The 13880-nt window shown below is 46.3% G+C and overlaps 2 protein-coding genes across 5 annotated transcripts in view; one reads left to right on the top strand and one right to left on the bottom strand.

Annotated features, from left to right (window-relative positions):
• Positions 1-4903: 4903 nt before the first annotated feature.
• MBD4 (methyl-CpG binding domain 4, DNA glycosylase) lies at positions 4904-12785 on the bottom strand. 3 transcript variants are annotated; one of them, XM_073574960.1, is made up of 7 exons: positions 12661-12785; positions 10860-11069; positions 9733-10421; positions 5743-5877; positions 5440-5589; positions 5244-5347; positions 4904-5130 (listed from the first exon to the last, which is right to left on the bottom strand). In XM_073574960.1, the coding sequence occupies exons 1-7, from the start codon at positions 12681-12683 to the stop codon at positions 5053-5055; spliced, it is 1389 nt and encodes a 462-aa protein (XP_073431061.1). In that variant the 5' UTR covers positions 12684-12785; the 3' UTR covers positions 4904-5052. The 3 variants fall into 3 exon arrangements, with proteins under 3 accessions (XP_073431061.1, XP_073431063.1, XP_073431064.1); XM_073574962.1 differs by having other exon boundaries at positions 12569-12706; XM_073574963.1 differs by lacking the exon at positions 12661-12785 and having other exon boundaries at positions 9733-10452; positions 10860-10997.
• A 22-nt stretch (positions 12786-12807) lies between these two features.
• IFT122 (intraflagellar transport 122) overlaps positions 12808-13880 on the top strand; it is a 90781-nt gene continuing 89708 nt past the window's right edge. For both annotated transcript variants that reach the window (XM_073574958.1, XM_073574959.1), the window contains exon 1: positions 12808-12946. In XM_073574958.1, coding sequence (XP_073431059.1) covers positions 12888-12946 — 59 coding nt within the window. In that variant the 5' untranslated portion in view covers positions 12808-12887. The remainder of the gene's footprint in view (positions 12947-13880) is intronic.

A 13880-nucleotide genomic window follows, 5' to 3' on the forward strand; every position in this document is an offset into this window, starting at 1 on the left:
CCCAACATAGTATGATTCCTACACAGTGCCCCCAACATAGTATGATTCCTCCACACTGCCCCCAACATAGTATGATTCCTCCACAGTGCCACAACATAGTATGATTCCTCCACACTGCCCCCCACATAGTATGATTCCCCCACAGTGCCCCCAACATAGTATGATTCCTCCACACTGCCCCAACATAGTATGATTCCTCCACAGTGCCCCCAACATAGTATGATTCCTCCACAGTGCCCCCAACATAGTATGATTCCTCCACACTGTCCCCAACATAGTATGATTCCTCCACAGTGCCCTCAACATAGTATGATTCCTCCACAGTGCCCCCAACATAGTATGATTCCCCCACAGTGCCCCCAACATAGTATGATTCCGCCACACTGTCCCCAACATAGTATGATTCCTCCACAGTGCCCCCCAACATAGTATGATTCCTCCACACTGCCCCCAAAATAGTATGATTTCCCCACAGTGCCCCCAACATAGTATGATTCCTCCACACTGCCCCCAATATAGTATGATTCCTCCACCGTGCCCCCAACATAGTATGATTCCTCCACACTGTCCCCAACATAGTATGATTCCTCCACAGTGCCCTCAACATAGTATGATTCCTCCACAGTGCCCCCAACATAGTATGATTCCCCCACAGTGCCCCCAACATAGTATGATTCCGCCACACTGTCCCCAACATAGTATGATTCCCCCACAGTGCCCCCAACATAGTATGATTCCTACACAGTGCCCCCAACATAGTATGATTCCTACACAGTGCCCCCAACATAGTATGATTCCTCCACAGTGCCACCAACATAGTATGATTCCTCCACACTGCCCCCAACATAGTATGATTCCTCCACAGTGCCACAACATAGTATGATTCCTCCACAGTGCCCCCAACATAGTATGATTCCCCCACAGTGCCCCCAACATAGTATGATTCCTACACAGTGCCCCCAACATAGTATGATTCCTCCACACTGCCCCCAACATAGTATGATTCCTCCACACTGCCCCCCAACATAGTATGATTCCTCCACACTGCCCCCAACATAGTATGATTCCTCCACAGTGCCCCCAACACAGTATGATTCCTCCACACTGCCCCCAACATAGTATGATTCCCCCACAGTGCCCTCAACATAGTATGATTCCTCCACAGTGCCCCCAACATAGTATGATTCCCCCACAGTGCTCCCAAAATAGTATGATTCCTCCACTGTGCCCTCAACATAGTATGATTCCCCCACAGTGCCCCCAACATAGTATGATTCCTCCACACTGCCCCCAACATAGTATGATTCCTCCACAGTGCCCCCAACATAGTATGATTCCTCCACAGTGCCCCCAACATAGTATGATTCCTCCACACTGCCCCCAACATAGTATGATTCCTCCACACTGCCCCCAACATAGTATGATTCCTCCACAGTGCCACAACATAGTATGATTCCTCCACACTGCCCCCCACATAGTATGATTCCCCCACAGTGCCCCCAACATAGTATGATTCCTCCACACTGCCCCAACATAGTATGATTCCTCCACAGTGCCCCCAACATAGTATGATTCCTCCACACTGTCCCCAACATAGTATGATTCCTCCACAGTGCCCTCAACATAGTATGATTCCTCCACAGTGCCCCCAACATAGTATGATTCCCCCACAGTGCCCCCAACATAGTATGATTCCGCCACACTGTCCCCAACATAGTATGATTCCTCCACAGTGCCCTCAACATAGTATGATTCCTCCACAGTGCCCCCAACATAGTATGATTCCTCCACACTGCCCCCAAAATAGTATGATTTCCCCACAGTGCCCCCAACATAGTATGATTCCTCCACACTGCCCCCAATATAGTATGATTCCTCCACCGTGCCCCCAACATAGTATGATTCCTCCACACTGTCCCCAACATAGTATGATTCCTCCACAGTGCCCTCAACATAGTATGATTCCTCCACAGTGCCCCCAACATAGTATGATTCCCCCACAGTGCCCCCAACATAGTATGATTCCGCCACACTGTCCCCAACATAGTATGATTCCTCCACAGTGCCCTCAACATAGTATGATTCCTCCACAGTGCCCCCAACATAGTATGATTCCCCCACAGTGCTCCCAACATAGTATGATTCCTCCACAGTGCCCCCAACATAGTATGATTCCTCCACAGTGCCACAACATAGTATGATTCCTCCACACTGCCCCCAACATAGTATGATTCCCCCACAGTGCTCCCAACATAGTATGATTCCTCCACAGTGCCCCCAACATAGTATGATTCCCCCACAGTGCCACAACATAGTATGATTCCCCCACAGTGCTCCCAACATAGTATGATTCCTCCACACTGCCCCCAACATAGTATGATTCCCCCACAGTGCCACAACATAGTATGATTCCTCCACAGTGCCCCCAACATAGTATGATTCCCCCACAGTGCCACAACATAGTATGATTCCCCCACAGTGCCACAACATAGTATGATTCCTCCACAGTGCCCCCAACATAGTATGATTCCCCCACAGTGCCACAACATAGTATGATTCCTCCACACTGCCCCCAACATAGTATGATTCCTCCACAGTGCCCCCAACATAGTATGATTCCTCCACAGTGCCCCCAGCATAAATTAAGAAAAGCCTTTATTTAATCCATAATTAAAAAATACAATTCCAGTGGTAATAAAAGCATGTGTAGGCTTACGCGTTTCGGATCATATTTGACCCTTAATCATAGCATAAAATACTGAATAAATGTTGCACTTATCAAGGAAAAGCAACCAGAGAAGGCTGCCTTGGGTAACACCCACCAAAATCAGCTGTGAAACTAACATCACTAATTCAAAGTTAACAATAGTACCTCACTAGTTTAACCCTATGATGCATCCATCTTATACAAACATATTTCAATGTGAATTCTCACTTAATAATAATCTAATGATTTAACCAAAAACAAACAAACTTCAGCCTCCCTAATAGCTGGGATTAAAGGCACACACCACCGCACCCGGCAAAAGAAAAAAAAAAACCCCATATTAATATAGATACATCAATTCGTGCTGGAACCATAAAAAACTTTTTTTCATTGAGCATTTCTCCCAGATGGGGATGGATTCACTCCGTGCACCGAGATTATGGAAAGGAGGACTGGGCAGGCTGAACCAGGTGAGCTGAAGATCAATTTTACATTGTTTGATAGTGCCCCCAACATAGTATGATTCCCCAGTATTAGGGTACGCCCAATATGTCCCCATACTGATGCCCCCACAGTTCCTCACAACACATTATGCGCAGCATGGGACACCTGGGGCACAGTCAGTATTTTGCGTTCCACGAGCTGCTCATTCCCAATCACTTGTGTTTTGAGGAAAAGCAGATGTCATTATAATTTGCCTTTTCTCGTTATAATTATTAAATTTACTGAAATCCGACAAAATAAAAATAGAAAGTTACACGTTGTTATATATTTTTGATATTTTATCTAACTCTTTTCTTCCCCTCAGCCTAACATCTTACGCCCCCATAGAATTGGCTCCAGCCCCCCCAATCTGACCTCATATCAATGTCTGGACTGGATGCAATAGTAGCGAACAATCAGCTGTGAGCGGATCTTCATTCTGTAGCAGTGAGCGGTGTTTCCATTCACTGATAACAGGCAGAGATCCTGAAATTAGTGGGAACCAGAAGACAAAGCGTCTCAGACAGCTGTGGGGACGACACTTCTTAGACCGCGAGGGCACGGCAGCATTATTACAGTAGTGTGAACAGAAAGCGCCGGATTATCAGGTATTCTGGATTATCGGACACACAGAGAAGAATAAAACGTTTTGCATGTTCCCTGGTGAAGCACTTATTTCGAGGGTGGGCTGCTGTGTGGATCCTGTCTTCGTTTAGAAGCCCCCTGATCTGTCAGAATCCCCCCACAGATGTAGAGGACCAGTAATCCCCCCAGGTGCAGATAACACCTCCCCTACACACCTGAGTAGCCAGCGCCTCTGCACAGAGTGTGTACAGAACACCATGGTAACAGCCCCGCCCCCACTCACTGATTGGATAAGTCAAACTCTGCAGACCTCAGAGGTCCAACTGCACAATGTCTCCTGCGCCGCCATGTTTGTGAAGACCAAAGCTGCATGTACTGAGGGCTGAGACAATGCAATAGCCGAACTGTTCATTTTAACCCTTTCCAGCACCGCTAATTTCTCCATTTTCGTTTTTTCCTTCTTCCAGGATCCATGACTTTTTATTTAAATATTGTGGCATCTGGACTTGTGTTTGTATTGTTTTTATTGGTATCATTTCATGGTACAGACGATGTTTTGATCACTTTTTATTGCATTTTTTTTTTTATAGGAGGGGAAGCAGTGATTAAAACCGTTAATGCTGACGTTTTACATTTTTTTGTTTTAGTATTGCCCCTTAGGGGACTTGGAGCTGCGATCGTCTGATCACTTCTGCTACACACAGTACAGCTTCAGCTCTGCTATGTATAGGGAAAATCACAATCTCCTACGGGGCTGGCTTTCACTGGAGGATCGTAATGACAGGCACGGGGGGGGGGGTCTTCAGCAGACCCTCAGCTGTCATGACAACCCATCGGCGCCGCACGATCACGTAGCGGGAGCCCTGTTGGGAGTGTGGAACGGCGTGTTCCCCCTGCCGATGCATGTTAAATGCTGCTGACAGATTGACAGCGGGATTTAACAGGTTAACAGCTGTGGCCGGTGCTCCACTCCACCCGCGGCTGTTAGGGGCACATGATGGCTCATTAACTCATCTGCCAGGAAAGATGCGGGCTGCACGGAGGCGACATATGACGTTAATGTACGTCATATGTTGTGAAGGGGTTAATTTATTATTTAAAAAAAAAAAAAAAAAAAAAACCCACACGTTTCTAATGGTATAAAACATTTATTGTACAAAAGGTTTTATTACAATTTAATATTTTACAGATATAAAAGATAAAGTTTCTAAAAGTGACAGACGACACAAAGCGTGACGTAACAGGAGAGATAATGGCGCCGTATCCGTATAAAGCCGTCAGTCTAATCCGAGCGTGTCCTTGTTCTCCTGCAGCCAGGAGTGGTACGAGTTCAGCTTGTGATCCTCCGGACGCACCTGAAAAAACACAGAAGAAAACTGTCTATGGGGAGAGGGATATAAAGTAGGATTACACTAGAAGTAACAGTCCTGACGGACACATTGTGTCCGGGAACCAGCAGGATCCGCACCTCTTTCCACTCGTTCACACAGAAGATTCGATACGAGTCGTTTCCATATTTTCCGATTCCGTGAAGCTCGATGGGATAGCGCCACTTCTTTGTGAGATATTCATCTGCATTACAGAATACAGGGATGATGAGTGCCCCCTCCCCCGCTGCAGACCCCGTTATATCACGGTGGAGGAGCAGCTGCGCGCCGTTATACCCGAGAACCTGACGATTGTCTTCGCTCTGAGTTCGTAGAGTCCGAGCGGCTGCAGAAGTTCAGACATCTCCTTCCAGTCGGCTGCTCGCGCCACATCCGGGGTCGGGTATTTCTCTAGGAAGCTCCACAGGACGGGGACGGCCATTTTTCCTATTGGTACAGATGATGACAAGTGATAACACAGCACCCACTGGAGGTCGTCACCCAGCTTTCTAGGGTTCCTGAGTGGCGCCTCCCAGTTATACAGCTGTGAGAGGAATGGGGGAAGAGAAGGGAAGAGCAGTAAATGTGAAGAGTTCTCACCAGCCGTCTTGTTCAGGAAGATGGTGGCGATGAGGAGCTTCCACGGATCGTGAAAGAGCGTTTCTTGGACTAAATTGAAAGGCGAGCGAGGAGGAGTCCATTTACAGAAAGCTTTCCGCCGGGGCGGATCCATAGCTACGAGTGAGGAAAAATAACAATACTTTTACAATCTACACTCGATGCAAAATAGTAAAAACATAATTATTATAAATAGCGGCTTATATAATTAGATAGGAAGAGGTTCAGAGACGAGAAAATCACAAACTTGATTTATACGTAATCAGTGTTAATCCTATACATAGGTTACATAATATAACCTGTATTATACTCCAGAGCTGCACTCACTTTTCTGCTGGTGCAGTCACTGTGTACATACATTACATTACTGATCCTGAGTTACATCCTGTATTATACTCCAGAGCTGCACTCACTATTCTGCTGGTGCAGTCACTGTGTACATACATTACATTACTGATCCTGAGTTACATCTTGTATTATACCCCAGAGCTGCACTCACTATTCTGCTGGTGCAGTCACTGTGTACATACATTACATTACTGATCCTGAGTTACATCCTGTATTATACTCCAGAGCTGCACTCACTATTCTGCTGGTGCAGTCACTGTGTACATACATTACATTACTGATCCTGAGTTACCTCCTGTATTATACTCCAGAGCTGCACTCACTATTCTGCTGGTGCAGTCACTGTGTACATACATTACACTACTGATCCTGAGTTACCGTACATCCTGTATTATACTCCAGAGCTGCACTCACTATTCTGCTGGTGCAGTCACTGTGTACATACATTACATTACTGATCCTGAGTTACCGTACATCCTGTATTATACTCCAGAGCTGCACTCACTATTCTGCTGGTGCAGTCACTGTGTACATACATTACATTACTGATCCTGAGTTACATCTTGTATTATACCCCAGAGCTGCACTCACTATTCTGCTGGTGCAGTCACTGTGTACATACATTACATTACTGATCCTGAGTTACATCCTGTATTATACTCCAGAGCTGCACTCACTATTCTGCTGGTGCAGTCACTGTGTACATACATTACAGTACTGATCCTGAGTTACCGTACATCCTGTATTATACTCCAGAGCTGCACTCACTATTCTGCTGGTGCAGTCACTGTGTACATACATTACATTACTGATCCTGAGTTACCGTACATCCTGTATTATACTCCAGAGCTGCACTCACTATTCTGCTGGTGCAGTCACTGTGTACATACATTACATTACTGATCCTGAGTTACACCCTGTATTATACTCCAGAGCTGCACTCACTATTCTGCTGGTGCAGTCACTGTGTACATACATTACTGATCCTGAGTTACATCCTGTATTATATCCCAGAGTTGCACTCGCTATTCTGCTGGTGCAGTCACTGTGTACATACATTACATTACTGATCCTGAGTTACATCCTGTATTATACTCCAGAGCTGCTCTCACTATTCTGCTTGTGCAGTCACTGTGTACATACATTACATTACTGATCCTGAGTTACATCCTGTATTATATCCCAGAGCTGCACTCACTGTTCTGCTGGTGCAGTCACTGTGTACAAACATTACATTACTGATCCTGAGTTACAGCCTGTATTATATCCCAGAGCTGCACTCACTGTTCTGCTGGTGCGGTCACTGTGTACATACATTACATTACTGATCCTGAGTTACAGCCTGTATTATATCCCAGAGCTGCACTCACTGTTCTGCTGGTGCGGTCACTGTGTACATACATTACATTACTGATCCTGAGTTATATCCTGTATTATACCCCAGAGCTGCACTCACTATTCTGCTGGTGCGGTCACTGTGTACATACATTACATTACTGATCCTGAGTTACATCCTGTATTATACCCCAGAGCTGCACTCACTATTCTGCTGGTGCAGTCACTGTGTACATACATTACATTACTGATCCTGAGTTACAGCCTGTATTATACCCCAGAGCTGCACTCATTATTCTGCTGGTGCAGTCACTGTGTACATACATTACATTACTGATCCTAAGTTACATCCTGTATTATACTCCAGAGCTGCACTCACTATTCTGCTGGTGCAGTCACTGTGTACATACATTACATTACTGATCCTGAGTTACCTCCTGTATTATACTCCAGAGCTGCACTCACTATTCTGCTGGTGCAGTCACTGTGTACATACATTACACTACTGATCCTGAGTTACCGTACATCCTGTATTATACTCCAGAGCTGCACTCACTATTCTGCTGGTGCAGTCACTGTGTACATACATTACATTACTGATCCTGAGTTACATCTTGTATTATACCCCAGAGCTGCACTCACTATTCTGCTGGTGCAGTCACTGTGTACATACATTACATTACTGATCCTGAGTTACATCCTGTATTATACTCCAGAGCTGCACTCACTATTCTGCTGGTGCAGTCACTGTGTACATACATTACAGTACTGATCCTGAGTTACCGTACATCCTGTATTATACTCCAGAGCTGCACTCACTATTCTGCTGGTGCAGTCACTGTGTACATACATTACATTGCTGATCCCGAGTTACCGTACATCCTGTATTATACTCCAGAGCTGCACTCACTATTCTGCTGGTGCAGTCACTGTGTACATACATTACATTACTGATCCTGAGTTACACCCTGTATTATACTCCAGAGCTGCACTCACTATTCTGCTGGTGCAGTCACTGTGTACATACATTACTGATCCTGAGTTACATCCTGTATTATATCCCAGAGTTGCACTCGCTATTCTGCTGGTGCAGTCACTGTGTACATACATTACATTACTGATCCTGAGTTACATCCTGTATTATACTCCAGAGCTGCTCTCACTATTCTGCTTGTGCAGTCACTGTGTACATACATTACATTACTGATCCTGAGTTACATCCTGTATTATATCCCAGAGCTGCACTCACTGTTCTGCTGGTGCAGTCACTGTGTACAAACATTACATTACTGATCCTGAGTTACAGCCTGTATTATATCCCAGAGCTGCACTCACTGTTCTGCTGGTGCGGTCACTGTGTACATACATTACATTACTGATCCTGAGTTACAGCCTGTATTATATCCCAGAGCTGCACTCACTGTTCTGCTGGTGCGGTCACTGTGTACATACATTACATTACTGATCCTGAGTTATATCCTGTATTATACCCCAGAGCTGCACTCACTATTCTGCTGGTGCGGTCACTGTGTACATACATTACATTACTGATCCTGAGTTATATCCTGTATTATATCCCAGAGCTGCACTCACTGTTCTGCTGGTGCAGTCACTGTGTACATACATTACATTACTGATCCTGAGTTACATCCTGTATTATATCCCAGAGTTGCACTCGCTATTCTGCTGGTGCAGTCACTGTGTACATACATTACATTACTGATCCTGAGTTACATCCTGTATTATACCCCAGAGCTGCACTCACTATTCTGCTGGTGCAGTCACTGTGTACATACATTACATTACTGATCCTGAGTTACAGCCTGTATTATACCCCAGAGCTGCACTCATTATTCTGCTGGTGCAGTCACTGTGTACATACATTACATTACTGATCCTAAGTTACATCCTGTATTATACTCCAGAGCTGCACTCACTATTCTGCTGGTGCAGTCACTGTGTACATACATTACATTACTGATCCTGAGTTACATCCTGTATTATATCCCAGAGCTGCACTCACTATTCTGCTGGTGCAGTCACTGTGTACATACATTACTGATCCTGAGTTACATCCTGTATTATACCCCAGAGCTGCACTCACTATTCTGCTGGTGCAGTCACTGTGTACATACATTACATTACTGATCCTAAGTTACATCCTGTATTATACTCCAGAGCTGCACTCACTATTCTGCTGGTGCAATCCCTTTTTCCGTTATCACACATATGCTGAATCTTATATAGACACACACACTCTACATACACATAGCTGAAATCAGCACAAACCTTCCTGTAAGGCTTTCTTGGAGAAGTACGGGCTGGTCTTCCTTTTCTCTACCTGTGATCTTGGGATGGGATCTGAGTCGCTGTTATCCTGGTGGGAATCACTTGCCTTTCCCTCCTGCTCAGTGTCAGTCGGCAGCTGTAAAGCACAGGACAGGGACTGGTCATGTGCTTCCTCCGGCTTATCGGTCTCAGTCTGGTCTATGGAGTCAGATTCAATGGGCGACAGTAATTGGGGGTCATTCATCAAATCCTCTCCATGTTCCTTTTTTCTTTCCCTTGAATTAACCCTTTGATTGCATTTATTTTGCTGTATCCGAGCCTCTTGCTTAGATGCTGAACGCTTCCTTGGTCTGTTTAGCCGTCTTTCCGATGCCCTTCTTACTCTTTTTCGGTCATCGCCTTTCTTCCCGTTGTTTTCTATTTCAGGGACGGTGAAGTTTTTCTCTTCCGTGTCCTGCGCCGTCCTGGTATTGTATGAAGCCTCGGTCCCATGATCACTGACCGCTGGCCCTTCCTCTTTGTCCTTCCCTGCAGCTCCATTCCCCTTGGCCGATCTTTGCCTTTCACACTTTGTGAATTGCTTCAGCGGTGAAGCTGAGAAATCAAAGTCTTCGATCTTCATCTTGATGTGATTGACGTGGAGATATTTTACCAGGGAACATTTCGATCGGAGTTTAGTCCCCTGGGGGCTGGGAAACAAGTCAAGGAAATAACTCATTCCTGTGCAATAGAATAATATTCCCGTGAACAGTGATTGTAGTTTTAACAAACTTTACACAAATTAATACTACAAGAGCAGAGAATAATCTTAGTATTACATCTTATCAGAGAAAGCTAGTCCTTTCTCCACTTATGAACCTCTTCTATTTCTTCCCTGCATCCTGAACTCAATTTTCACTCTGCTGATAAATGATCAAGACGGACTGCCAGCTCACTGAGGAATCAGATTACAGCCAATGGAGGGAGGAGAGTGAAAGAGACACACACAGATCTGCGCTATAGCTTTTTAGTAAATGGTTTATCGCAACCCAGAGCTGGATTCACATCTACACTGCTGATGTCCACACTCCTGGGCCTCACATTAAGGGTACACAGCAACTAGGAGTTGCTTGTTGTATGGAACTGACCTCACAAATAATACATCGTATTTTCCAGCTGTTTTTCCGGACTGCCTCTGGGTTATGACTTTTCTCCAGCCCTCGGGAATTGTATCCGGGATGTCAGGATCGGAATCTCTGTTATTGTCACCGCCGGGTATTTCTGTGTCAGTGCAGGTATTCACTGTAGCATCTTGCAAGTGCAAAACTTCGGATTCCACAGGATCTTTAGCCGCTTTCCTGGAAGAAATTAGCAAAAAAAAAAGTAAGGTGAGTGCGGACAATCCCAGAAGAGGTAAAATTTACGCTCCCATCCCCTCCCCCTTAGAGGAGGAATCAACCTCTGGAACCAAAGAAACAAAAAGGAATACGGCCGTGGTGTGGAGATGTTTCCTATATTGTTTCTCCTGGAGACTCTTTGTATTGGGATCTGTGGCATATTAAAGGGAATGGACACTTCTGGAGGTATTTCTTTTTGTTACAGTGGATGTATTTTGGGACAATTTTTCCTTTGCAGCTGGGTTTCACTAAGGATTTTGCACCATTGAACATTCATGAGCTCTGTCTTGTAATCCACGTTGCTGTCTGCCAAATGAGTTAACATTAGCGACTTAATTTCGAAGTGGAGTTTGTATCTCATTTATCTGTATTTTCATGACCTCCCCCAAATGGAATTATGAGCACATCTAAGTAGACCTAAACTTTCATGTGACCATAAATTTGCTGAGAAGAGCTCAGGGACAGATAAGAGAGTGTTAAACTCCCCACCAGAACGAGCTCGCTGATGGATTCTCAGTCAAATCATTCTGCAGCCAACAACAGTCAGCGCAGCACAGAAGCTGCAGAAGTCAAACAGTGCGACACTGTTAATGAAAATCAATAGCGTTCATTATTTTTAGCCAAAAAATACATGAAATGAAGTGGAAAAAAAATGTCCTTTAAGGTGGTCTTATTATTTATGTGAATTGGGCTGACTGTAATTCTCCACACAGTCTGGTGGCTGGGAGCGCCGCTGTGCAGGGAAACCATACGCAGGGGACCCAGCGTGAAACCAGACCTGCAGCCCCTTCTCTTTGGATTGGTGGTGGTCCCAGAGCCCCGGAGATAATAATATAATTACCAACCTCTGAGGCTGATAAATCTCAGAGACCACAATGTATATCAATTGGGCACAGAGAAACGCGACGCACTTTGCTTCTCAGTTCAAGATCTCCGTTTGCAGTCAGTGAGTGGTAACCGCCTGCTAATACTTCTCACAGCTGAAGGTTTGTTACAGTTGGAGATGAACAGTCTGGGCTGTAGAGCAAATCCCATTGGCATTCATCTCCTTCCTTCCTGCACTCAAACATTTTATTCTGGACCCCACAATGTCTCAGTGCAACCAAGTATCAGGAGGAGGGAGATTGGTGCCGACGGGCCGGAGTTTACCCCACAGATGATTGTTTATACTGGTTACAAAGGAACAAACCCTCAGCTGCGAGACGCACGACACGTCCACAGGACTGTAATGTAAACTAGAGACGTCGTGTCACCGACAGCAAGCAGAGATATTAACCGCAAAGGGAAAATAATGAGAAAGTTGTATTACTTCAGATCTGACAATTCCTGCGGATTTCTTAGCTCAGACCGGCACACCATTACTTCTAATGACCGGACTCTATTATTATTTACCTTTTCATTTTATTACCATTTTGTGCACAAATATGAAACATTACAATACAGCATAACATTGCCTGCACCTAGGCCTCACGCTGCCCATCTGATCGCCAGCAGCGCCTCCTCCCTGCTATCAATCGTTCTTGATGCCCAGTAAGAAGCAGCTTATAGTCACCTGTCCTGGATGGGCGCAGCCATGTTGTTTGCGCCCTGCAGAATCACGTGACTTGATCAGGACTCCTCACTGCGCATGCTCCCCGCATACCCTGTCTAGTCGGAGCATGCGCTGTGTGAGCCAGGACACGGGGCGTGGCTCAGTATGGTAATCTCCTGTCTGTTGTGGTGACACCGGAGTCCGGTGAACGACGGTAACGGATTCCTGAGCTCCTGAAAACCGGAGCCATGAGGGCCGTACCCACATGGGTGGACAAGGTCCATGACCGGGACAAGGTCGAGCAGTGGTAAGGCGGTCGCGGGCGCTGCAGGCGGACTGAGGAGCTGCCAGTGCTTAGCATCCAGTGGCTTCAGGTGTAAAAGTGCATAGCAACCGGGAGCTGAGGGTTCATGGGTGCATAGCAACCGGGAGCTGAGGGTTCATGGGTGCATAGCAACCGGGAGCTGAGGGTTCATGGGTGCATAGCAACCGGGAGCTGAGGGTTCATGGGTGCATAGCAACCGGGAGCTGAGGGTTCATGGGTGCATAGCAACCGGGAGCTGAGGGTTCATGGGTGCATAGCAACCGGGAGCTGAGGGTTCATGGGTGCATAGCAACCGGGAGCTGAAGGTTCATGGGTGCATAGCAACCGGGAGCTGAAGGTTCATGGGTGCATAGCAACCGGGAGCTGAGGGTTCATGGGTGCATAGTAACCGGGAGCTGAGGGTTCATGGGTGTATAGCAACCGGGAGCTGAGGGTTCATGGGTGCATAGCAACCGGGAGCTGAGGGTTCATGGGTGCATAGCAACCGGGAGCTGAAGGTTCATGGGTGCATAGCAACCGGGAGCTGAAGGTTCATGGGTGCATAGCAACCGGGAGCTGAGGGTTCATGGGTGCATAGCAACCGGGAGCTGAGGGTTCATGGGTGCATAGCAACCGGGAGCTGAAGGTTCATGGGTGCATAGCAACCGGGAGCTGAAGGTTCATGGGTGCATAGCAACCGGGAGCTGAGGGTTCATGGGTGTATAGTAACCGGGAGCTGAGGGTTCATGGGTGCATAGCAACCGGGAGCTGAAGGTTCATGGGTGCATAGCAACCGGGAGCTGAAGGTTCATGGGTGCATAGCAACCGGGAGCTGAGGGTTCATGGGTGTATAGTAACCGGGAGCTGAGGGTTCATGGGTGCATAGCAACCGGGAGCTGAGGGTTCATGGGTGCATAGCAACCGGGAGCTGAAGGTT

The sequence above is a fragment of the Dendrobates tinctorius genome, unplaced genomic scaffold (assembly GCF_039654945.1).
Source record: "Dendrobates tinctorius isolate UK_male_01 unplaced genomic scaffold, ASM3965494v1 ptg000041l, whole genome shotgun sequence".
NCBI lineage: Eukaryota > Metazoa > Chordata > Amphibia > Anura > Dendrobatidae > Dendrobates > Dendrobates tinctorius.